This window comes from Otolemur garnettii, unplaced genomic scaffold (genome assembly GCF_000181295.1).
Source record: "Otolemur garnettii isolate 467f Iridium unplaced genomic scaffold, OtoGar3 scaffold00141, whole genome shotgun sequence".
Lineage (NCBI taxonomy): Eukaryota > Metazoa > Chordata > Mammalia > Primates > Galagidae > Otolemur > Otolemur garnettii.
This window is the reverse complement of record NW_003852536.1, coordinates 1,970,304-1,996,587: the sequence shown is the minus strand read 5'-3', so window position 1 is coordinate 1,996,587 and position 26,284 is coordinate 1,970,304. Positions and strand designations below refer to the sequence as shown.

General features: G+C 39.8%; 1 protein-coding gene and 1 non-coding gene across 2 annotated transcripts in view; both read right to left on the bottom strand.

The window, feature by feature from the left end:
- Positions 1–26,284, bottom strand: part of SMYD3 (SET and MYND domain containing 3) — a 583,543-nt gene that overhangs the window by 145,087 nt on the left and 412,172 nt on the right. The window contains exons 6-7 of the mRNA XM_003798803.3: positions 4,941–5,008; positions 2,821–2,923 (exon numbers count right to left, since the gene is read on the bottom strand). Of these exons, the coding sequence (XP_003798851.1) occupies positions 2,821–2,923; positions 4,941–5,008 (171 nt within the window). The remainder of the gene's footprint in view (positions 1–2,820; positions 2,924–4,940; positions 5,009–26,284) is intronic.
- LOC111728140 lies at positions 3,486–3,592 on the bottom strand. Its single transcript, XR_002775527.1, has one exon. It is a non-coding gene; the product is annotated as a U6 spliceosomal RNA (small nuclear RNA).

The following is a 26,284-nucleotide window of genomic DNA, read 5'->3' as shown; positions in this document are numbered from 1 at the left end:
GTCCATCTTTCCTCGTGGAGCCTGCTGCTGGTGCTGACATTCCAAAGAGCCTGCCCTGAAACTGTGGCTGCCCTCGTGAGCAGTGAATCCAAAGGCAAAGGTGATGTACGAAATCACCAAAAACGTCTAAACTTTTCCTTCATCAATTTAGATAAAGCTGCCATGTACACAACAAACAGGAATTACCCCGCTTTTGAGGCAATTAATCAACGTCTCAAAATGTCTTTTCTCTTGGTGCTTCCTCTTCTCAGCCTCTGCTCCAAGGGGTCAGTTTCAGATGTATTTAGTTGGATGTATTTTAGTTGTTAGGGGTGGCTCCGAGCATTAACAAGCAGGAACTAGGGACGCAAGTCTTCTCCCATAACCCAGTAGTCCCATACAAAGAACTCTTCCATCCAGAATGCCAACAGCATCCCCACTGAGAAACACTGCTGGTCTTTACGGTATGCTCAATTTAGCAGTCACTTACTTGAAGAGATATTGAATGCCTCCTGGGTACAAAGCGGAGTGCTAGGAGTTACAGAAATAAGATGCAATTGCCTGTCCTCAGGAAGCTCATAAGTGAATACAGATATCACCAAATGATTCAGACTAAGTGCCAAAGATACAATGCTAACCACTATAAGGGAGATATCAGAGGGAAAGATCCTTTACCGTGGGAGATGAGAAAAAGCTTTATAGAAGAGACAGTGTCTGAAAGGGTGTCAAAGTTCATTTTCTGTCATAAGACAATACAACAGACTGGGTCATTTACAAAGGCAAGAAATCTATTTCTTACAGTTACAAAGGCTAGGAAGCATGACGCCTGGATTCCTGGGGTGCCCTGGTGGGGACCTTCTTGCTGCCTCATCACATGGCAGAGGGCATCACACACTGAGAGGCCAAGGGTGTGCCAGCTCAGGTCTCTCTTCCTCTTCTTATAAAGCCATCAGTCCCATCACAGGGCCTCACTCTGATGACCTCACCTAATCATCAGTACCACCCAAACACCACACCTGTAAATTCAATGTAAGAATTTAGGGGATTGGTAAGCTCTCACCTAATGGGCACAGTGTAAGGGTATACAGCACAGCCCCTGGGTGAAGGGCTCAACTACAACTTGAACTTCACCTAACAAACAATGTGACCTAATCACTTGAATCCTCATATTAATCTGGAAAAAAAGAAATGATAAATGTTTGAGATGATGGGTATGCTAATTAGCCTAATCTGATCCCTATACATTATATGCATTGAAACGTCACTATTACCCCACAATTCTGTACAATTATCATATGCCAATTAAAATATTTACTATTGAAAAAGACATTTAGTGATTAACTTTCCAATACATGATACTTGGGGGACATAGTCAAACCGTAGCAAAAGGCCTCAAAAGGGCATAAAATATTAAGACAGGTAAAAACAGTAGGCAGAGAGAGGGACAACAAATCAGAATGAAAGTCTTTCATTAAGACCTATATAATGGAGTGAAGGAATTTTTATTTTCTGAACAAGCTGGTACAAGAAGGACTGATGGGAACAATCCTCTTTCTGTTAGGAAGATACCTTGGTAAATACCAGAGGAAAAATATTAGTATGAAGAGCCTGACGCTGAGCAGAAATGTTTCGTGTAAAGCAAGAGTAAAGATTTGCTTGTCGCTCCAGATTTGGAAAGAGAAAGATGTTAAACAGTGAAATAAGCACCAAAAAACTGTTCTCTCAACTAAATAAAATCATCGTCATCGACAACTAATATTACTAAAAATAGATTAATTTCCTTTCTTATCTGCACTGAGGTCATAGGTGGCCCAAGGAGCCTAAATTTTCTGTTAATTTAATATCCCAGTGTGTGTGTACACTGGTCCTAAAACTGGAAATTCAGAAAGTAGCTGTGTAAGAAATGGCTCATTCGGTTGAAAATTGGTTTGGAGGGCGTCCTGTCAAAGCAAAATCCCTGTCTACATAAAATACACCTCTGAGTTTAGGTTTTATCGGCTAAGTGCTGGATAAATGCAGTAAGATCTTATGAGAGCCTTTCCTTGCAGTAAATACACACTTTCCCAAATTGGAATGTAGAAGGAAACTGTGTTGTAGAAAGCACAAGTACCTATAATGTAGAACTTAACTCAACTAGTAACGATATAAACCCCAGGCTTGGGTCCAGTAACCCTGACCAGCCCATCTGCAGCTGTCTTGCAGGACCTCAGGCTTCTCTTAAGGTTCCTCACAAAACATGCTGGGTAAGCTTTCTGTAAAGCTGGAAGGATCAAGGCCAATTTGCTGCTGCAGGTCACACTCCCTGACCCCTATTTCTTTTGCATCTTTGTTTAAATAATCACCCAGAAATGTTGATGGGTTTATAAAGGCTCAAAGATAACCTTCAAGAGCAAAACTATTTGCTTTACTAATACAAAGAATAAAAGTGTATTTACCCTCCAAATGCAATTGGTGGCCCTGGGGATCCCATTCTCTGCCCATGGAAGGCTGACCACTTGCCCGGAAAGGAGAGGTACCTGAGCTATCACCACTGAGATTAATAACTCCCATGCATGTGAGTAAACAGCCCCCCCCACCAACATGCAGAAACACCTCTCACATACATACAAGAAACCATCACCATCCAGAAAGAGGATGGTTCCTCCAAAATTAGTCCACTTATAATTTGGGAGCAGTAACAACTGGTTGCTGGGTTGAGGTGACTACACTATCTATCTTCTCACAGGCAGAGAGACACTGGAAAGCTATCCCCTCAGGCTTAGCTAGGTGTAGAGATGGGCTGTGCTGAGAGGATCTTTGATGGGAAAGGACGCCCAGGAGGGGCAGAGCGAGTTTCCTTACCTCCTCTCCTGCCTCGATGTCACGGACTGCACGCAGTAAGAGGTGAGGCCCGTTAAACACAATCGAACAGTTGGGATCACAGCTGTGATTGAGCAAAGACATACTGGAGACAAGAAAACAGGGAGACCATTAATGGCTCACCAGACGAAATTCAAACAGCTAAATTTAATAAATGCAATGGGCAAAAGACACCTTAGGTTGGGGGGCAGCTCCAAGTAAGGCTGACAGGGCACCAGGAATTCGGTACTCAGGGTGGAGTCACAGAAATGTCACTTCCTATGAAGTGCGGTTCTCCCCAAGATGGAGGCTAGTTGGGGAATTTGTTAATAAAAACATTTTCTGAGCTCTTTTTTGGGGTGGGGAATAGGAAAATAGTTAATTTTTTTTTTATTTCTTATAGCATAACTGTGTACATTAATACAATCATGGGGTACAGTGTGCTGTTTTCATATACATTTTGAAATACTCTCATCAAAGTGGTTAACATAACCTTCATGTCATTTTCTCAGTTATTGAGTCAAGACATTCATACTCTGCTTTTAGAAAGATCCACTTGTACCCTTGTAAGATAAACCATAGAGGTGACCCCACCGATCACCCTCCCTCCCCCCATCCAACCCCCTCACCTCCCCTCTCCCACTCTCTTCCCATATTCTAAGGCTATAAAACATATGGAACATGTCACGAATTTGCGTGTCATCCTTGCGCAGGGGCCATGCTAATCTTTTCTGCAGTGTTCCAATTTTAGTATATGTGCTGCTGAAGCAAGCACGGAAAGTAGTTAATTTATTACCTACCAGCCAATAAGGCAACCCAACATGAAGATGAGGGGGAAAAACTGACCTGCAAGGAAATAATCCCTGAGATAATGGGATGCGGCAACCAAAACACTGCTGCCCTTTCCCACACAGGACCTCATTTGCTGAGCTCCTCTGCAACAACTGCTGTCTCTGCTGGAACAGCCACACGAAGGATAATTAGAAATACCCCCTCTTCAACACAGAGCTGAGGTTATCTTGCTAACTAGATCCCGATGCATCCTGGGTCATGGTCCCGTCCTTTTATTACCTTGGATGTATGTTTCTTAACAACTGGGAAATGGAGTAGATGGAAGCTGCTACCATAAACTGATGATCATTAAACATGTCTATGTAGAAAGCACTTGCTTGTATTTGCCCATGTTGACTAAATGTAATCATCACAAGAATCTTAGAAAGATCACGTGTAGGTGAAGAGACTGAAATTAAATTACATGCTCCAGGACACACAACTGGTAAGTGGTGACTGCCTGAAAACCAGGTGGCCTACACTCGGAGCCCATGCTCTGAACCATGCTGGGTTGATACTTTTTGGGAAGCATGACCAGTAGGCCTCATCTAAGGGAATGACATGTATAAGAAAAAAAGCCAAATTCTCAGATTCACAATTAATTATAAGAAAGTCTAAATTTGTATTGGGATCTGTACAGCCTACAAACAAAATGAAACTAGGAGTGACTGTAGTGCTTATGGAAGGATAGTCTAGTGGCCCAGGGATAGCTGGGGAGAGGGCACTTCAGAGGGCCAAGTGCTGAGAGTTTCTTGCTTCCTCTAGGGGAGTGGGTCTCAACCTTCCTAATGCTGGGGCCTTTTGATACAGTTCCTGTGGGTCACGACCCACAGGTTGAGAACCGCTGCTCTAGGGATAAAGCTCAGAGTATGCTAAGTCAGAGACAAAAGGAAACCAACAGGTACAGTACAGGAAGTCTGGTGAGATAATTATGTGCTAAGTTGAAGAGCCTGGGGAATGAGATCAGCCAGGGGTTGAATGAATAGCCACATCTCAGCCTGATGGTGAACCAGCACCCACAATCTCAACTTTTTACTGCAAAGTCCCCCCTGAGAAGAAGAATTTAGGTCTGAGGTCTGCCTCTTTCTTAATACCACAGCATATAACGTAGGGTTATAAAACTGTTTTCCTTAAACTCAAAATTTTCCATTTTCTTGTGATTTATCACTAAGTATCCAGGTTGGCTCTTGAACCAGCTATTGCACTTGCCTTTCTAACTACTTCCAAAAGGCTGAGATTTGGGTAGGAATTAAAGCTGTGTCTTCCAGTAAATGAAATACTATCCACCCTACCTGGGGTATAGGCCAACACCAACTTCCTGCATCTCTGCATTACAGATGGTGAAAGAATTGCAGATCACCTGTAAAAACAAAGGGGAGACAATCAGTATCACCAGAATCCCTTAGGAAACTTTGTACGTGAAAGAATAAAAATTTTCAAAATAAAACGTAAGAGCTTTTCAGTAATTGCTTTGGAAAGATCCAAGCCAAACATGGATGCTCTCTGATTCGCAAAAGAACGTCTGTGGAACATATTTCCCTTAAGAACTTCAGGTGTTGAAGTGCAGAAATGTCAGCATCCCAGGGAGAAAAAACTTAACCCACCAGGGTTAAGCCAGCAGAGGAGCTATTAAGTTCAATCTAATCACTCCCTGTCCCCAAAGTCACACTGTTACATGAAATGTTCAAAATTCAGAATGCGGATATTTATTAAAAACTAGAAACCTTCCATATCATGATTTTTCACTCAAATTGTCTACAGTTTTCCAATGTCACTGTTTATCTTTTAAGTAATCGCAGCCTGTTTTTTTTTTTTTTTTTTTAATTACAAAGACTGAAGTATGCCCTGAGTGAGTTTGTGGTCCAAGTGGATGACAGACCACAAGGTGCACAGGAAGTCATTCAGGCACGCCACGGCATTTACTGGGCACATGGAGCCCATCACCGGTTTACGGCACCGGTCCTATACCCCATGGGGAGTTACGGCAAAAGAAATTTTAAAATGTAATCACTGGGCTCACTCAAGGAACTTAAAACCTCATTTTGGAGTAAGTGTAACGTATGAGAGACCACACAAACCATGGACAGAGCACTGGACTTGGAATCAGAAGATGTAGGTCCTAGCCACACGTCATTGTCTGAGAAGGATTTTGGGGGAAAGAGCAATGAAGAAACAAAAAAGTGCCTGCCTTCATGAAGCTTAAGATCTAGTTGGGAATTTTTTAAAACCTCAGTGGTTAAAACACGAATGTAGGGAAGTGCTAAGGAGAGAAATAAGATGAAAAAAGGGACAAAGGGAAAAGCCGTCAGGATATGCTGACACTGAAGCAATGACGGAAAATAACCATGGAAATGGGCACCTGGGCAGACAGGCCATGAAGATTCATGGCAGGAGAAAAAGTAAGTGCAAAGGTCCTCAAGGGGGAAGATTCCTGGTTACAGAGGAAGGGCGAGCAGGCTGGTGTGGCCAAAGCAGAACAGGTAAGAAGAGCAGTAAGCTATGAGATCAGAGGGCAGCAAGATCATGTAGGGCCTTACAATCCAGCCGCGTTTGGATTCTATTCTGAATGAGACAGGAGGCCGCTGGATTCTGAGCCAACCAGTGATTGGATTTGACTTGTGTTTAAAGGGGTTTCTCTGGCTATTTGATAGAGAAGGGGCTACCAAAAGGCAAGAGTGGAAGTAGAGACAACAGGAGATCACGCGACGATGGTGACTCAGATGCTGGTGGGCGCAGAAGGGAGAACTGGGGAGTACTGTGAACAGGTCCCACTCAAGTCCTGCGTATGGGGAAGGAAAAGAACCAGGGAGACGCTCAAGTTTTGGCCCGAACAAGCGAAAGATGGAAGTTGCCATTTACTAAGATGAGGAAGAATGTAAAACGGGTCTGGTTGGAGGGAGTTAGGAGAAAGTCCAATAGTCTGTTTCAGTCCAGTGAAACTTGAAAAGGCCTATCAGACATTCAACCCAAGACTAAAAATGAGCAATTGGAGTTCAGGGGAGCACTTGTGGCTGGACATAAAAATTTTTGATAAAACATAACAAAGCTCATCCAAAAAAAAAAAAAAAGGTAGGAGAGACCACTACAGATTTGAGACAAACCAGTGATTACAAATGGATGCTGACTTGTGCTAACTCAGAAAGTTTATACAGAGGAAGAAATAGTGACCAAAAATTTCTCTAAAGGAGGTTTACCTGGAAAAGCACAAGGTATGAAAAAACATTCAGTCCTCTAAGACGCTCCCACTGCTCCCAATGGCTCTTACATGAAATCTAATGCTACCTACCATGAGTTAGCAGTTTTTCTTCTCAAAGTGATAGAACTGCAGTTTCGAATCAAGAAATAAATTGCTGTACCTGTTCATATTTTAAACAAATATTAGTTAAGTTGCTTTAGGGTATCTATTTTGCATTAAGCGGCAACAGTGTACTCTCTCTACGTATTTATGTATAAAATGAATGGTAAAAATACAGGACTAAAAAATTCTGCGTTTTCATCTTAAACATTTTAAAATGCATATGAATTCTGGGGAGGGGTTATCAATTTTAACACATATGTGTATTTTAAAGTATAATCAGAACTTTGGTTGATGTAATCCACCGACAAAAAAACCCAGCCGAGCAGATCTAATTGGCTAACTTTTGGATTGAACTAAAATAGTTTCTCCTCAACTATGAAGCAAATTAAATGGTTTTCCAAAGTAGGTTTCTTCTGATGGAATTTCTAAGAAGGAAGAGCTCAAGAGGGGAAATGTCAACTTGGCTGTCTCTTCCTCTGGGAAAGGTTTCCTGATCCCTCAACTCAGGTGAGTCATGTCTTTAGCAGCATTTATTGCACTGGATCATTGTTACCCATGTATCTGTCATCGCACACAATCAGACTGTCAACTACTCACAGGGCTGGGACAGTGTTTCATTTACCACTGTATTCCTGTGCCTAACACAGTGCCTGGCACACCGTGGACACCAGTAAATGTATTTTTAATAAGTGGATGGCCACCTGGATGCAGTCCCAGCCTCCCCTGCAAGTCACTCCCCAGAAAAGGCCAGGGGTAGAGACAAATCCCAGGTCCCGTGTGGATGTGGGGGAGGAGAGATGGAAGCAAGTCTGTGCCGTGTAAGGAGTAGGAAGAGTTGGTTTCCATCTGTCTTGTCCTGAGGCCCAATTTTCATATGTCCCTGCTCCTATCTTGTTGCCCATTCTTTTTCTCTAGTCTCAATCATGTTTTGTTTCATCTTCTGTTCTACTAGACCAGTGGGTGGGATGACAGTTTTATGCATCAGAAGAGCACATGATTCTCTGCTTAATATCAGGGGCCTGACAGACTGGGCACAAAATAAATATTTGCTGAATGAATGAACGATAGTCCTCGTGTTTCTGTTTTAGCGCTTTTCTTACATCTTGTCCATTTATTGTTTATTCTCCTCCTTTCTTTTCCTTTCCTTGTTTTCCTCTTATCATCCATCCTCCTCCTCTCTCAATTGTGCCCACTTTACAACATAAGCAGGCCTTCCACTTAATGAGTTCCAGACACGGTCCTCATCTGTATTATTCTGATGTCTTCCCCAACGAGTGAATAGAAAGTTTAGTTTTTTACCTACTCTCACTCAGATTAAAAATATTGGTTCCATTCAGCACTGTATCACTAAGGAAGCACTTTGAAGGAAATAGTTTTGACACATGCAACTAATAGCAATAGTGGATATGAGGCAGCTCTTAGGTTTTCTTCTTTTTTAAATGAAAGAATAGGTAGGTATTATGTCCGTGTATCCTCAAGTGATAATTTGAAAGAAATTTTTCTTTTCTTTTTTTAAAAAAATTCTTTCTTTTAGAAAATTCTCTTTATACCAAGAAACAAAAGAATGAAAAATAAAGCCCAGAAATAAATAAATGGATATTTCACATAAAGATACATTTAGAGAACCAGCTTAATGGGATTATTTCAATAAAAATAAACAATTAGGTTAAAGAACTCTCTCTAAAATTAAGCTTGAGTATTACTTTAAAAATATTTCCCTTTGGCTCGGTGCCCGTAGTTCAGTAGTTACGGCGCCAGGCACATACACCGGGGCTGGTGGGTTCAAACCCAGCCAGGTCTGGCTAAACAACATTGACAACTACAACAACTAAGAAACAAAACAAAATAGCCAGGTGTTGTGGTGGGCGTCTATAGTCTCAGCTACTTGGGAGGCTGAGCCCAAGAGTTTGAGGTTGCTGTGAGCTGTGACACCATGGCACTCTACCAAGGGTGACATAGTGAGACTCTGTCTCAAAAAAAATTTTTTTTCCCTTGTCTTGAAATTAAAAAATATATTTAAATTATCTTATTATTGAATGTGAACTTATGTTTACTTTTCATAATTTTCTCTTTAAAGTAATTGGAATACTTCATAATAAATATAACAGACTTTCCAGATGATAAAAATCCAGTGAAGTAGTACCAGGGCTCACTGAACCTCTACATTATATAAAAACAACCACAGTGAAATTAAAAATATTTTTGAACCAAATTCTTATGTCACTTGTTCTCAGTTCTAGATCCAGCATCTGACATTTGTGTTCTGAGGTTTAAAAATCCCCTGTAGAGGGCTGATCTCGGAGGCTCATGCCTGTAATCCTAGCATTCCAGGAGGTTGAGGCAGGTGATCATTTGGGCTCAGGAGTTTGAGACCAGACTGAGCAAAAGCAAGACCCCCATCTCTACTAAACATTGAAAAACCAGCCAGGCATTGTGGTGAGCGCCTGTAGTCCTGGCTACTGGGGCGGCTGAGGCAAGAGGATCATTGGAGCCCAAGAGTTTGAGGTTGCTGTGAGCTATGACACCATGGCACTATACCCTGGGGCAACAAAGTCTGTACCCCACTACACCCCCCCAAAATTCTCTGTAAACTAGATTCACACAGTAATCAATACCAAAAGACAAAGTGAATATTTCAGAAACATATAACATCATTTTATATAGCACATGCTCAAGTTTCAATTATTTCCTCTCATTTTCAGCACTAGAATTTTTTTTTTAATTATAGCAGCAAAAATATTGAGATAATTTGAGACACAGAAGAAAATCCGCACCCCATACTGCTACTAGCAATGGCAAAGCAAAGTGCCGTAAGAAACCCTGCAACTCAGTCAGAACTGAGTAATTTCTAGACCTTAACAGAAGAACCGGTGCACTTTTCAGGTCTCCTTCCTCCTCTTCCCTGATTACTGACTTCTGGATAGCCTACTTCAACCTCTGTCTCTACACACACACCCATCAAAGTTCAAACACACATTTAGACAGGAGGGAACTAAGTTTCTGCACACAAATATACAGGAGTCTCCACAAAAACCATCTGCCTCTTTTTCGTAACTTCTCTATTCAAAGAATGAGCAGAATATTCGGCACTCCGGACTTTAGACACACAGAGTTTAGTAATTAGAGGGACTAAAGGTGAATTTTTAAAAGGGAGCTTACTGCACTTCATTTTATTAAGCTCTGTGGGTAGAAGTCACGGAAGTAGGAAGAGTTGGTGGTATGAAAATCAAAAGCAGAGGTTTCTATAAAAAATAATTACCTCCTTACCTCTAACTCCTAGAACTAAGTCTCTAACTTTAAAGCACAGGAACTATTTTAGTCAGGGTCTATGTTTCTCTTCCCCCAGAATATGACATTAAATACATACTTTTTCAGGTCTCACAAACCTTAAGAGAGTTGAAATCTTATCTCCTATTTGTGTGACAAATATTTATCTGTCCTTCAGGACTTAATACAAGCCTTTCTTGTTCCAAACATATACCATCTTTTGCTAGCCCTCAGGATCAAGGATTTGCAATCTCCAAGCCAGAATAATAATGGCAGCAAACCAGTCTGGGGAAGGATGTCAGCTCAGGAGAGAGGAGACCGCATTTTCCAAATGATGGTGCACACATTTCAGGACTCACAGCAGTGTTTCTGGAGGGTTTACATGTACAACTGTAACGATGCCTTCAGCATCTATTTCAATTTCATACTTCAAAAAATCACTAACTAGAGCAATTACTGCACTACCTTTACCCTTTATCAGGAAGTTGCTGGAGACCCTCAGTGTTTTACCAGTGAATATGCTTTAAGGTAGGGGCAAGGGATGAGGCTCGTGACTCAGCACCTGAGTTCTGTCTTTGCTAGTCTTGTGGCAGAGTGACATTATTATTGAGGTTTTCATGGTTTCTTACTTATATCTTATTTCATTTGCAAACCTAATGGACTACTGGTTAAAGACAGAAATCATGTAGCAAATATGACCCTAAACGCACAGCAAACAAAAACAAAAATAGATAAATGGGAGGGCATCAATTCTGCCCAGCAAAAGGATCAATTAACAGAGTGAGGAAACAACACAGAGTGGGAGAAATATTTGCAAACCATACATTTGATAAGGGGTTAGTATCCAAAATATATAAGGAACTTAAACAGCACAATAGCAAGAAAACAAATAACCCAATTAAAAATAAAGAACTTGAACAGACATTGCTCAAAAGACATAAAAATGGCCAAAAGGTTCATGAAAAAATGAACATCACTAATCATCATGGAAATGCAAACCCAAACCACAATGAGATATTACCCCATATCTGTTAGAATGGCTGTCATGAAAAAAGGCAAAAGATAAATGTTGGTAAGGATGTGGAAAAAAGGGAACCCTTACACATACCATTTGGGGGAATGTAAATTAGTATAGCCATTATGAGAAACAGTATGGAAGTTTCTCAAAAAATTAAAAATAGAACTACCATATCATCAAGCAATCCCAGCTCTGGGTATACATCTGATATACCTGAAGAGATATCCACACTCTCATGTACACTGCAGCATTTTAACAATAGGGAAGACATGGACTCAGTCTGAGCATCCATTAACAGATGAATGTATAAAGAAAATGTTGAATATATACACATGGAACACTATTGGGCCTTTTTAAAAAGAAGGAAATTCTGTCATTTGCAACAACATTGCAAATGAATAGCACTGAATCTGGAAGACATTATTAAGTGAATTAAGCCAGGCAAGTAAAGAAATACCACGTGGTCTCACCTACATGAAGATCTAAATAAGCCAAGCTCTTAGTAATAGGGCGGTTACCAAAGGCTTTGGGGGAAGAGGTGGGTAGATGTTGGTCAAAGGGAATGAAGTTTCAGTTAAACAGGAGGAAGAAATTCTTGATCTGTGGCACAGCCTGGTGCCTACAGCTAATAATAATGTATTGTATATTTCAAAGTTTCTAAGAGCAAATGTCAAGTGTCTCACGCTAAATGAGGTAAGGAATACACTAATTCACTTGATTTAATCATTCTACCTCACATACATACATTAAAACATCTCACTATACCCTGTAAATATATACAATTATTTGTCAATTTACAATTCAAACAATTCAAACAATTTTTTTTAACAAGACAGAAAAGATAGATTTTGGAAAACAAGTTGAAACAAAAAAAGTATGGTTATACAAATTTGTCTCAAGATGCATCATGTAATAACTTATTGAGTAGAAATTCTTATATAGCCCTCAATAGTATTTCTAAAATGTTACAAGCATATGAATATATAATTTTATTTTAAGCAGATGGCATGAAGACTACTGAAGTCCCCAGTGTGGTATCTGAAATGTGCTTGCATATAGCTACATAAAACCTCTCCCTTATCTCATGATTTAGAAAAAGAACATGGAAATTATAAAATATCATCTACCCGGTTTCTTAAAGAGTAAATTTTAAGAATGTTAAAACATCAGGTCATGAACACAAGATGCTATCTAAGCAAAAAGATATCATTTAAAATTTTATGTTAATAATGATTTTCTTGTATAAAACTAATGTAAAGTAAGTTAAACCATGTATACAACTTGCTAAAGGAGAAAATTAAAACTGTCTTTATATACTGTGAATATTATTAAAGATTTTACAAATTCACTTTGTAATATAAGCCAGGTAACAAAATAATCTTGCTTTAAACAACTTTAGTCATCCCATATGACAGTATAATTGGAAACGTGTCTTCCTAAACCTCGGTACATTCAACTATTGCCATAATTGCAACCCTGGCCACTAATAGATCTGAAGGGCATACTACACATACAAAAACTCAACAGTGACATGCCAAGGCTGTAATCACTACCAAGGCCAGTATAGGAAGAATAATCATAAAATTGTGTTTTCTATTGTACGTCTTTCCCAGTCAAAGTGCCAAATGTTAGCAAGTGAAGCCCCGATAGATAACAGGCTTGCTTGCTAAACCCCCCATGCATTTTCGTTTTCTGAGGGCTCTACTCACAACAGGACTTACTACACTTGAAACAACTGTGCTTGACAATAGAGCACAAAACAAGAATGATATTCATAGGTTTGTCCATTGTTCCTTCCCTGAGGCTGTTACCTGGTATTTTACCTCCTTAAAGCCATCTGATGAAAAAAGCACTTAACTACAGATGTCTGTCAAATATATATATAAAAGCATAGAGCACTATAACACAATTTTCACTGTTTAATTTTCCTCCCACATCCTGAGGCTCAGAACCACTATGGGATTCTTAAATAATTTATTGTAAGACACTGTTGTAACTTTTTATAGCTCTGTTGTAAGTCTTTTCTGTTACAAATTCCATTAAAATATGTTCCTATCCCCAAAGTTCATCACAATGAAATGAACTTTCTCCTATGTATCACACTTAAAGATTCTTTTGTTCAGTTTAAAACTCCAAAAAAATGTTTTCTCACATGATGATGTAGTTTCTTTTTCCTCTTTCCACCCCAGGCGGTGCCAGTATTCTTCACTGTAATTGGTCTTAGTTCCAGTCCTAAATTTCTACATGAAGTATGTGAGATGGATATGAGTGACTGAGGCTGGATTGACTATGGCAGAGTATGGCTCAAATCATCCGTGTCTTTCCATCAAATGAATGGAGAAAAAAAAAAAAAACCACAGAAAAATGTTCCATGTGAAAGGTAAGACTGAACACTAACCAACTGCTTCATGTAATCCCCAAATGAAAGATAAATTCAAGTGTGTGCTCAGAAATTAAGGTGAATATTCTCTCTAGGATAAATTTTGGCAGGCCACTTAAACCCCACCATTTAAACTTGGCCTTTGCCATGTCTCAAATCCAGCCCGTGAGCCTCCTGTGCCTGACAGATGCTGTGTGCTCTCAGAAAGTGAAACTCAGAAGCACATGTTTCATGTTATGGCATGTGAAATGTGCATGATTCGTATTCAAGCTGCAGGGATCTGCATGAAGGTTTTTTGGGGACGAGGGCTTAGGGCTGTTTCTGGCAGGCAGCAGCAGTAGATGGGAAGGACCTCAGTGGGCCGATCCTTCTGTGGCTGCCCATGCATACCTAATCCCCGAACACTGCCCAATACCTAGTGGGCAAGAGCCAGGAAAGAAAGAGGATGGGTCTGACTAGAGAGTCACAACTTTAATGATGTGGTCAAAAGGCTGTAAGAAATTAGGCTCTGAGGTAAAACAGAACAGAATAGAGAACCCAGATGTAAATCCATCTATCCACAACCAACTGAACTTTGACAAAACAGACAATATACACTGGGGAAAGGAACCCTAGTCAACAAATAGTGCTAGGAAAATTGGATAGCCACATGCAGAAGAATGAAACAGGATCCCTGTCTTTTGCCATATACAAAAATTAATTCAAGATGGATGAAAGACTTAAGTGTGAGACATAAAACCATAAAATTTCAAGAAGAAAATATAGGAAAAAATCTTTTAGACATCAGCCTAAACAAAGATTTTATGATGAAGACCCCAAAAGCAAATAAAACAAAAATAAAAACATGGGACTTAATTAAATTAAAAATCTTCTGCACAGCAAAAGACATAATCCACAGAATAGACAACCTACAAAATGGGAGGAAATACTTCCAAACTATATATCTGACAAAGGACTGATATCCAGAATCTATAAACTCAAACCATCAAGGAGAAAACCAACAACCCCATCAAAAAGGAAGCAAATGACATGAATAGAACTTTTTCAAAAGAAGATAGACAAATGGCCAATAAACATATGAGAGCAATGCTGAACATCACTAATGTCTTTTTCTTCCCTTTTTTCTCTCTCCCCACCCTCCATTTGAATGTTCCTATAATAAGCACTCATTTGATGAGCTACCCAGGCCAGGTTCTGGAACTACATATAAGAAGGTGTAAGGTAAGAAACCTGCCCTCAGTGACTCTGACACCAGCAAGGAGATAGAAGCATCAGCCAAAAAACTCACATGCAAACTGTATTAGTGCCCAGCAGATGGATCGTTATCTTGACTGGGGCGGGTGAAGGAAGACTCTCTGAAGAAGAGAAACCAAAGGAGGTACCTAAACTCTGGGATCGTAACTAGAACTCAAACTCCTTTATGTTGCATAGTGGGAAAATATCAACTTAGTTATGAATTCTAAAAGCTTCTTTCTTTCCTTTGGAGGGAGTTGACATGAACTTAATATCTGGAAAGAGTTTGACTTCCACAGTTTGAAAATGGCCACAAGTGATCAAACCGGATGTTGCAAAAGTAGACAATAAGAAGTGAAAGGAATAGGGGCATAAAGTCTCGCCACAGGAAGTGGAACAAAACACCCATTGTGCTTCTTCCTTGGTTTAAAAAAAGCCTTACAAAGCTCTAAAATGAGTCTTGTTCTCATTCTATGACATTGAAAGAGAAGAAGAGAAAAAAAAGTATAGCAATATTAAAGATAGTATTGCATAAAATATCACATTTCTGTGAAGAACCAGAAAGGAGATATAAGAAGGGCTGATTATAAGCAAGAGAAACTCTAGAGAGTGGAGATAGGCATGGTGCAAACCTACTTGTCCTTAAAGCTCTCCTCTACCACTTGCTAAGGCTACCTGCAAATGACACCACTAAGCCCACTGCTTTCCATCAAAAGACAGGTCCTCATTAAATCTCGAATGTATTGTCCAAGAGAGGAACATCTGACATTTCTGAAGCACTTCACATTCCTTATTTCTTCTGGTTCTCTGCCCCCTCATAAAGGAGCTATTTGTGTAGTACCTTCCTGAAAGGAAGGCTAGGTGAATTCAACACACTTTTCTAAGGCTACATATTCACACGCTCTCATACATCAGCAAAATTTAGTCACAGTAACTTTCTTGCTGGAAACTCAGTTATAAAGGAATTATATGGAGGACAGATTAGGAGAGGAGGTTAAACAAAAGGCAAGTTCTGAGACACTGTGTTGGAACCATCAAAGATGGTTATTAATTCATTAAAGACCCATTATGTACCAAGCACAGTGCTAGACACTAGGAAGAAAGAAAGGAAAAATGCCCCTTTCAACTATTTTGTGGTATTTTACTAAGTGAAATGAGAATATTAAAGAAAAATCCCATTTCTCTCTAATTTTGACAAATGTTAGCCTTTTTCATCTAAAGATTGCTGCCTTGACTGTTGGCCATATTTCTTTGTAAGTTACTCTGTCAGAATACAAGTTGCAATAATATAGGGAAGCACTTCAATCTGTCAGATCAGCCTAGAAACATATGCGTCTGCTGATCTTCCACAGCCTCAGGAAGCATGCTGGCTTCCACACTCTGTCTTGATCATCTACAGGAAGGATTGCTGGGGATTACTAAGGACCAGCTGGGAGGGATAAAGTAAAGTAGATGGTCTTTGAATTTTCCAACGCCTACTGTGTAACTACAGCCAGCCACCATCCCAATTAGTGCCACAAAGAGAGGGATATTCTCTGCCAACGCATGCTGGAAAGACGAATCAGCAACAAAAGAGCAAGTAGCTAAAGGAAGAAAGAGAAAAAGGGAGGCTTGACACTTTGTCAAGTCAATGTTACATTATTTGTAGAGACTCATACATGCAATGATCAGGGACAGAACAGAATGCGTTCCTCCCACCTTGCCCTCCTTCCGTCTCTCGAGAAAATAAACCTGATTATTTTCTCATTTCATGAATGCCTACTGCCATCCTGCCTCATCATATTTAAAGCATCATGGAATTAGTTGCTTTATTTGAGCAGAATGTGCTAAATGGCATACACACCTGCATTTCTAAACCACTGGCCAATTAGTTTTGCCTAGGAAGAATCCAGAAATAAAGTACCAGAGTTTAGCAGAAAGCTATAAAACAGATCTTGTGAGGACTAAATGATAACATACACATGGGCATTGGCATGACACTTGCTCCATAGGAAGCTTAATAAATGGTAGCAAGATCTTAATTATTACCACAGCTCATAAACTGTAAGACACACTCAATAAATAGTCAGGTACACCATTGTGTCATGTACCACTAAGTAAAATCATTAACTCAATTAAACTCTGTCAGTCTAACCATTGTAAGACAGATTCCAATTTCAGAGATCTTAAAAGTAATGATATACAATATCACCATGTATATCTCGACGTTTCTGAAAGACTGTGGGTCATGATGTGCGTAACAAGTGACAAACATTCTTTGCTTGGCCAAAATTTAGTAAGGCTTTTCAACCTTCTCCTGTCCCACCTATGTATTTCCTTATAAAACTCAGTTTTAGCAAGAGAACCCTGCCTAGTCAGTCTAACCAGACCCCCCATATTGACATCTAATCATGCTTAACATCTAATGGGGTTCCTCATCCTCCACCATCCCCCAAGTAAAGTCTGATCACTCTGGCCTCTCTTCAGCAAGAATCCTATGAGGTCAGAGGGGCTTCAAGATGACTGACTATGGGCATCTGGTACTCACTTCCTCCACGAAGAAGAACCAAATAGCAATGAGATAATCACACTTTACTTAAATAGATCATCTACAGAGAGAATAATGGAATTTAACACGGAAATGAAATTTAGCTTCAAAGGCAAGGAAAGAGAGTGGGAAACATGGCAACCTGATTGGCCAAGATCAGCTAGGATACTGGAGAGGTTTCTCCAATGTGGGAAAGGGTAAGTGAAGGATCTTTAGCAGTCTACTTTCCCACCATGGACTCCTGTAAAAAACTATTTAAAATAATCATATTAAAGAAACTCAGTGAGACACAACAGAATAGATATAAATAATACCAAGAAATCAGAAAAACAATTCAGGATGTAAATAGGAAATTTACCAAAGAGATATAGATAATAAAAAAGAATCAATCAAAAATTTGGAACTGAAGAATTCATTAAATGAAATAGAAAATGCATTCAAAAGATTCAACAACAGATTAGATCAAGTAGAAGAAACAGAACTTCAGAACCTCAAGATAGGTGTTTTAAAAATAACCCAGTTGTACAAAAAAAAAAAATTTAAAGAAATTTTCTGTACAAAGCCTATGTGACATACGAGACACCAAAAAGTGATCAAATATTTTCGTGCTGCAGAGGAAGAAACCTTATCAGGATGAGAGATAACGGAATGATATATTCGAAGTGCTAGAAAAAAAAAGCCCTGCAAACTAAGGACATTATACCTAGTGAACAAACCTTTTGGAAATTATGGAGAAGTAAAATCTCCCCCAGATAAGCAAAAACTAAGGGAGTTCATCACCACCAGATTGGCCTAAAATGCTTTGGGCCTCCTAAAGGCTAATATTGATCATCATAAAAACACACAAAATTACAAAATCCACTGGAAAAGCAAGTATGAATGAGAAAGAAAAACTCAAACATTACCACTGCAGAAAACTAACAAACCACAATGATAAATGCTAACAATATACAAAACAATCAGAAAATAATTAATAAATTGACAAGAATTAGCCCTCACATATCCATAACAACTCTGAACATAAATGGATAAACTTTCCACTTAGAAGATGCAGACTAGCTGAATGGATTAAAAAAATAATGAACTATAATATACTAGACACTGCCCACAAGAAGCCTACCTCACCTCACCTGTAAAGATACATGTAGGCTGAAAGTAAAGAGATGGCAAAGTAAAGAGCAGAAAGATATTCCACACAAATTGTAACCAAAAGTGAGCAGGAACAACAACACTTACATCATATAAAACCAACTTTAAGTCAAAAACAGTAAAAGGAGACAAAGACACACACCCAAGGCCAGAGCACCCACATACATACAGCAAATATTATCAGACCTAAAGAGAAAGATAGACTCTAGTACAATAATAGTTGGAGATGTCAAAATCCAACCTCGGCATGAGAAAGATCGAGATAGAAAATGAACAAAGAAACACTGGATGGAAACTATACTTTAGACCAAACAGACCTAACAGACATTTACAAACCATTTTATCCAATAGCTACAGAATACACATTCTTCTCATCAACATACAAAACATTCTCCAAGAGAGATCATATGTGAGTCCACAAAACAAGTCTCAACAAAATTCTAAATCGAAACCATATCAACTATCTTCTCACTTCAATGAAATAGAGCTAGTAACTTTTAAACACTAGTATCTGACTACAAAACATTGGTGTCACCGTAAGTCACAACAGGCCCTGAGTTTCTGACCACCCCTCTGTCTCCTGAAACCCTGCCCACTAAACAAATTGGGTTCTTCTGGCTCTCCTTTTGACATTTTTTTTCTCGAGAGTCTCACTCTGTTGTCCTGGGTAGAGACCCATGGGGTCATAGCTCACAGCTACCTTAAACTCTTAGGCTCAGCCTCCCCAGTAGCTCACATGCAGGGCTAGTTCTTTCATTTTTAGTAGATACAGGGGTCTTATTTTTGTTCAGGCTGGTATCGAACTCGTCAGCTCAACCAATCTTCCTGCCTCAGCCTCCCAGAGTGCTAGGATTACGAGCATGAGCCACTGCACCCAGCTTCTCCTTTTGACTCTTAACATTATCCAAAGGCTCTCACCATCATTTTGAGCTCCGTGGTTGTTTTCACCATTCTCAGAATCAGCGGTTATAGAACAGATTATCATAAGCTACTCAAAACCCAAAATATGATCCTAATTTGCTTGTGCCAAGTCCGTGATCTCGCCAAATGCGAGATCTATAGTCTAGAGGTGATTTAACACACATGCGTGTATTCCCGGCGTCTTCTTTCCATACTAAGTTAAGAAGTACAATTCCCCTTGGAACAGAATTTAAATTAGTTATTTTAAAACTCAAATTCACATTTTTTTTTTTTACCACCTATCCTATAGCTCTCTCTAAATAACCAAGAAAAAGCACTTAAGTGAATACTTTGGATAGAGAAATGGGACGGATCTCATCGTTATTCACCATTAGCCTGAGAAAGCACAGAGTTAGGTATTGAACACTCTGGAGTCTGTTAGTTATTTGTTATTAAGAGCACTGGCCGGCTCAGCGCCTATAGCTCAACTGGCTAAGGCGCCAGCCACGTACACCTAAGGTGGCAGGTTCGAATCCCCAGCCCGGACCCGCCAAAAACAACAATGATGGCTGCAACCAAAAAATAGCCGGGCGTTGTGGCGGGCGCCTGTGGTTCTAGCTACTTGGGAGGCGGAGGCAGGAGACTCGCTTGAGCCCAGGAGTTGGAGGTTGCTGTGAGCTGTAATGCCACGGCACTCTACCCAGGGGGACAGCTTGAGGCTCTGTCTCAAAAAAAAAAAAAAAAAAGAGCACTGGCCCTCAAGATCACCGAACACACAAGGGAAGTGAAGAAGGATCTGCAAAGACATTTATAGAGACTGTGCAGGAACTGAAGACGAACAAGGAGACACATTGCTCCTTCATCACTCTCATTCCCCATGAAGCCAACTGGGGGCTAATCCAAAATACCAGCCAGAATCCCTGGTAGCCAAGAACATGTCACATTCTTTGGTTATACAAAAATCTGAGGATGAATTACCCCACTTCCCACTCAGTGGTCACTTTACCATGATGCACATATACATTTCAGGTATCTTTTAACTTTTTTCTTGGTTATAGACAACTCCTAACTATTAAAAGTCAGACTGTACTGCCTGCGATCTGACCATTAAAACGCCCCACTTGCCCTTTGCACTGTCCTTTCTAATGATCGCTGCTCAGTATCACGTCTATCGAGAAGAACATCTAACTTTCTAATTCGTGAGATTCCACTCATCACCCAACTGCTCAGTATTATAAACGACAGAGTCAAGTTCTCCTTTTCTTGAGTTATACACAGAATTAGTTATTTTTAATAAAATAAAATTCCAAATGATCCTTTTTTTCCCCCACCAGCTTTATTTTGCATAAACTCTGTGTATTTTCCCCTTACATCTAAATGCAAAACAGAACATATTCACTAAAGGAATCAGAGTTTGATAAACACAGAGCAAACATAACTGAATTTGCATATGTGAGGCTTCCAACTTTGAATTCAAAGACAATGAATAACATAGCAGACCAAATGAGAATTAATCTGCTGTTTCTGAAACAGGAAAATTATCAATGACAGCAAAAGAAACACTGGTTTCAAAGAAAATACAACAGAAATACCCCTGAAGATTTTTATATGTCAACTATACCTCAATAAAACTGGGGGGAAAAGATGATTGTAAAACCTATCAGAAAGGCAAAAAAAAAAACCCAAAGCATTCTCCATGAAAGTTAAGTCTAAAATCCTGAAATGTAAGGGTCACTTGGGGGAAATGAAGCAAAAATGAAACACAAGGAAACACAACGAGGCAAACAAGATGATCAAGGGAACAAACGAGCTGACAAGAGAAAAGTTACAAAGATCTAGAGGAAAGCACATTGTGGGAATTACTGATTACCACTATAAATTTGGTTGGTTTTTTATTTTGCTTTAAGACAAGGTTTCTCTCTCTGTCACCCAGGCTAGAATGCAATGGCATCATCATAGCTCACCGCAACCTCAACTCTTGGGTCCAAGTGATCCTCTTGTCTTAGCCTCCTGAGTTGCTGGGAATATAGACACATACCACCATGCCTGGCTAATTTTTCTGTCTTTTTTTCTTTTTTTAGATATGGGGTCTTGCTATGTTGCCCACACTGGCTTTGAATTCCTGGGTTCAAGCAATTCTCCCTCAGCCTCCAAAAATGCTAAAATTATTGGCATGTCCACCACGCCCGGTCGTGATTACTCTGTATTTGGATTATCATAAATAAAAAAAGATTGACAAAAATACAAAACAAAAAGATCTGATGGTTTCACACTGGTGACAGTTAAGTCCACTGTCAGCCTAACTTGATTTAATTAGAGCGCTGATCCTCAGAAGCAAGTAAATGAAGAGGCGGTGTCCAGGCAAACGTGGAGAGTACTAGTTGACGGTTGCCATTGTTCTGATTAAATTAACTTGAGAAGGCTGTGATACCAACTTCCCAAGTGTTCCTGTGAATGACATGCTTCCTGTTCCCAGTGAGGCTGGGATTCTGTGCATAAGAAACACCGAAAGTCAACATGAACGTTTTATAGGATCACAGAGACAGACTGAGTTTTTACTAAGTTAAAAGCAGGCATAGTATTGGCTATGCCCTACAGCAGCAAAAAATTATTAAAAAAAAAAACCTCACTGAAACAATGACCATGGATTCCGGAATGCCCTCAAGTGCATACAGAGCGCTGTGTCCCAGCAAAAGCCTTTGAACCACCCAACCACCTTTCCTTATGGAGAGAGGATACAGATCTAGATGCTGTAACAAGGTGAAGACTCAGTTTTCGTAAGATACTAGATTCCAAACAGAAAGGTAGTTATCAAATAGCGTAGGTAGCAATTAGAGGCTGAGCAGGAGGTTGTAAGAATCTAAAACAAAGGAACTTGGTAGGCATGTAATCATGAAATCCCCCAAACATCCCAGACAGGGATCAAAGTAAACACCTTCGGGTAAAGTGTTATTCCCCCAAGGAGGAATTCAAGAGACGTAGGTCTCTTTGGTCACAGTATAAACTATCATCAGTGTATTAGCACAAAGAAACAAAGCAAGATCTTGATTTTCTCTTCTTCTACAGTTTAAATGTACTTCATTGGGAAACTGGACTGCGCATTGATGCAAGAGACTCCAATTGCACAGAATCTGTGCCTAAAAATATTTTTCAGGATGTTACTCTGAAGAGAGGAGGTGAGGAAAAGCAAATCAGGTAAACTAGTTTTAAAAAATGAACAGTGACGACAACAACAAAGCCCCCTACATATACTTTACAAAGTATGTTCTGTGGCAACTCTTTTCCCTGTCCTGCAACCATAGGACCCCTTTTCACAAATAAAGCCTGCCATTCAACAATAAGATTAAAATGTGTTTAGTCAATCATACATGCTACAACGCGATAGAACTTCGGAGGGTTTTCAAAGATATTTACTAAAATTTAGAAAGGATTTTCTGTTTGACTTTAATTCAATAAACACTCTATAAATCAGGGGTCATCAAACTTTTTAAACAGGGAGCCAGTTCACTGTCCCTCAGACCAGTGGAGGGCTGGACTGCAGGCCCCAGGACGAGTTGGCTGCTAAGCAGGACAGGCATTGGCAGCAAAAACACCTAGTGGGCCAGATAAATGTCCTCAGTGGGCCACATGTGGATGGGCCGTAGTTTGAGGACGCCTGCTATAAATATTAAAAATAAAGAAGCAAATGGAAGTAATACTTGTTTTTTTTCCCAGACAGAGTCTCACTATGGTGCCCTCAGTGGAGTGCCTGGCATCACAGCTTACAGCAACCTCAAACTCTTGGGCTTAAGTGATTCTCTTGTCTCAGCCTCCCAAGTAGCTGGGACTACAGGCGCCCATCACAATGCCCAGCTACTTTTTTTTGTTGTTGTTGTAGTTGTCATTGTTGTTTAGCAGGCCTGGGCCAGGTTCCAACCTGCCAGCCCCAGTGTATGTGGCTGACACCCTAACCACAGAGCTATGGGTGCCAAGTGTGGATAATAATACTTTTAAGTGAAATGAAACTAATATGTAGTGTATTGGACACTTTTTTTTTTTTTTTTGCAGTTTTTGGCAGGGGCCGGGTTTGAACCCGCCACCTCCAGTATATGGGGCTGGCGCCCTACTCCTCTGAGCCATAGGCACCACCCTATTGGACACTTACCTGTTAACTCACTGATGTAATTACATCACAAATGGTCAAGATCCTGAGGGATCAACATGGTAATGGAGAAAAGCATATTTCTCTTCGGTCCTTATACCATTTTCTCTGGTATAAATATTTGTAATACTGTTAATCTTTCCCAGAACAGTATTTTAAAAGATGACAGCAGAAATGCAGGCTCCTTTCCTGAGTCAGTACATGGCAATTATACAAATCAAAGATACAGATCAAGACGAGACAAAGCCAAGTAAGAGGAGGGTGAGATAAACAAAATGATGGCTCGTCCCAAATCCATGCACCAGGCAGGGCGTCTCCCTGTGTCACCTCCCGTTCATCCCCCGTCTTCCCATCTCCACTGCTGTTACTTGTCTTCTACGTCCGTGATCCCCTGCTAGCAACTTGCCAAGGCAGTCTCTCCGGACCTCTGTCTCTTCCCAATCCATTCTCTAAATGGCCACCATATAAATTTTTCTTAACACATTTCATTTTACGAAAGAGCAATATGAGCTCTACCCAGTGGTTGCATGATAAGGACAAAATTGTTCAGTGTGATAGTGGTGGCCCCAGACTCTGCTCCGCCCTGCCACTGCGCCCAGCACTCTCGCACATCTCAGTTCTATGGCCTCTCTGTCATTCCTCAGTCACGTTCCATTCTCACGTGGTTTTCTGTCTTTATTCCTAGTCTTCTCTTTAATGTCTTTCTTGTTATAGATATCTCCCATAATTTTACACATCCTTCAAGATCCAGCTGAAATGTCACCTCCTTCAAGAAACTTTCTTATATCCTATTAATTTTATTTCTCTATATTCTCATAAAACTTTATTCAAACATAAACTACAGCATTTACCACATTCTTCTTTAAATTGAAGCTAATTATGTCAAGGTCAGTCTCTACCATCAAACTACGGGCAACTGAACTTCAATTCACGTCCCATGAACAGTCTGCGGCATTTATTTGCTTACGTATCTTTTCTTTCTTAATGACCATAAGTTCCTTGAAAGTGTGAGCCAGGGTAAATTCCCACTTACTGGGTACAGTGCACACTAGCTGAGTGCCGAGCACACTTCTAACGTTAACTCAATCTGTACAAAAACGAGGATTTAAAGAAAACACGTGCACCCCCTAACGTTCTGAAGTTAAAAGAAAACATTTTTACCAACACTTTTAAATAAAAATTTAAACATTTCAATATAAATTTAATGTAAATACCGAGTATTTATAATATACATGATGATATATGAGTTAGGGTTCCATTTACCTACCACCCACTGAAGAAACAGAAATTACCGATGCCTTTGAGTACCGATAATGCCATATTTACCCAAATATGGAGTACTTTGTGCTCCATAGCATCCCATTCCCTCTCTACCTTCCAAAGGTAATCATTACCCCAATTTTTGATTCTTGCCTCCTTATTTTTATACTGTCTTTCCTGGAAAATAAGACCTACCCAAAAAAAGAAGCCCTAGAAGGATTTCTATGCATTTGTTAAATATAAGCCCTACCCCGGTAATAAGACCTAGTGATGGGCATGGCTATGCAGCATATCTGCATAGCCATGCCCTGCATTTTAGGGCAGAGTAGCAAGGAAGACTAGAATACCTTTTATCTGCCACAGCTCCTTTCTCCCAGCCATTCGCAAGTTGTGCAAGTGCTTGCCTGGTAATCGCTGTTGCAGGCATCCTATTGCCCATGTGCGATCAGCCAGGGGAAAGGAGTTTACACATCACTAGCGCCAGCCCCAACAACAAGGTCGGCTCCCCCTGTCAGGTTCCAGAAGAAGATGACTTAACTGTATTTGAATAAATGTAGATCGTTGTATTATACTTAATAAAAATAAGACATCCCCTAAAAATAAGCCCTAGTGTGTCTTCTTGAGAAAAAATAAATATAAGACAGTGTCTTATTTTTGGGGAAACACGGTTAATAGTCTTATCCCACATATATAATACTCTCATCCCACATATGTTTTTATAATAGTCTTATCCCAGTAGTCCCCTCCCTTACCCATAGTTTTGCTTTCTACAGTTTCAGTTACAAACTGCTGAACTCAATCTGGAAATAGTTGAGTTAAATAGAATAAGACAGAGAGAGATCGCGTTCATGTAACTTATTATAGTATACTGTTATAATGGTTCTACTTTATTATTATTGTTGTTAATCTCTGACCATGCTCAAATTATAAGTTAAACTGTATTACAGATATGTACACAGAGGAAGACACATAGTATGTACACGGTGTGGTGTATACTACGGTTCACAGTGTCAGGCATCCACTGGGGGGAGTCTTAGAATGTATCGCCCACAGAGAAGAAGGGAACAAAACATATTGTATATTTAGCTTTGTACACTCTTGGCTTCTCATAAATGGAAATACACTGCCTTCATTATTTTGAAACTTACTTTGTTTTCTACTCAATATTATGTTCCTGAGATTGATGTCTGCTGATGCATGTAGCTATAGTTCACTCATTTTCATCAGCTAAGAGACTCTCTTGAACTGTGCTGTAGAAGGCACTTAGAGAAGCAGGTCCATAGTAGCATTTTAAATGCAAAAATAATGTAAATGACCCACTGTTTACTTCAGGTTATATAAATAAACCCCGGTATTTTCTGTACCAGCACCTACTAACATATCTGGCATATAGTATGCCCTCTACAGATATTTTTTTTTTTTTTTTTTTTTTTTTAGACAAAGCCTCAAGCTGTCCCCCTGGG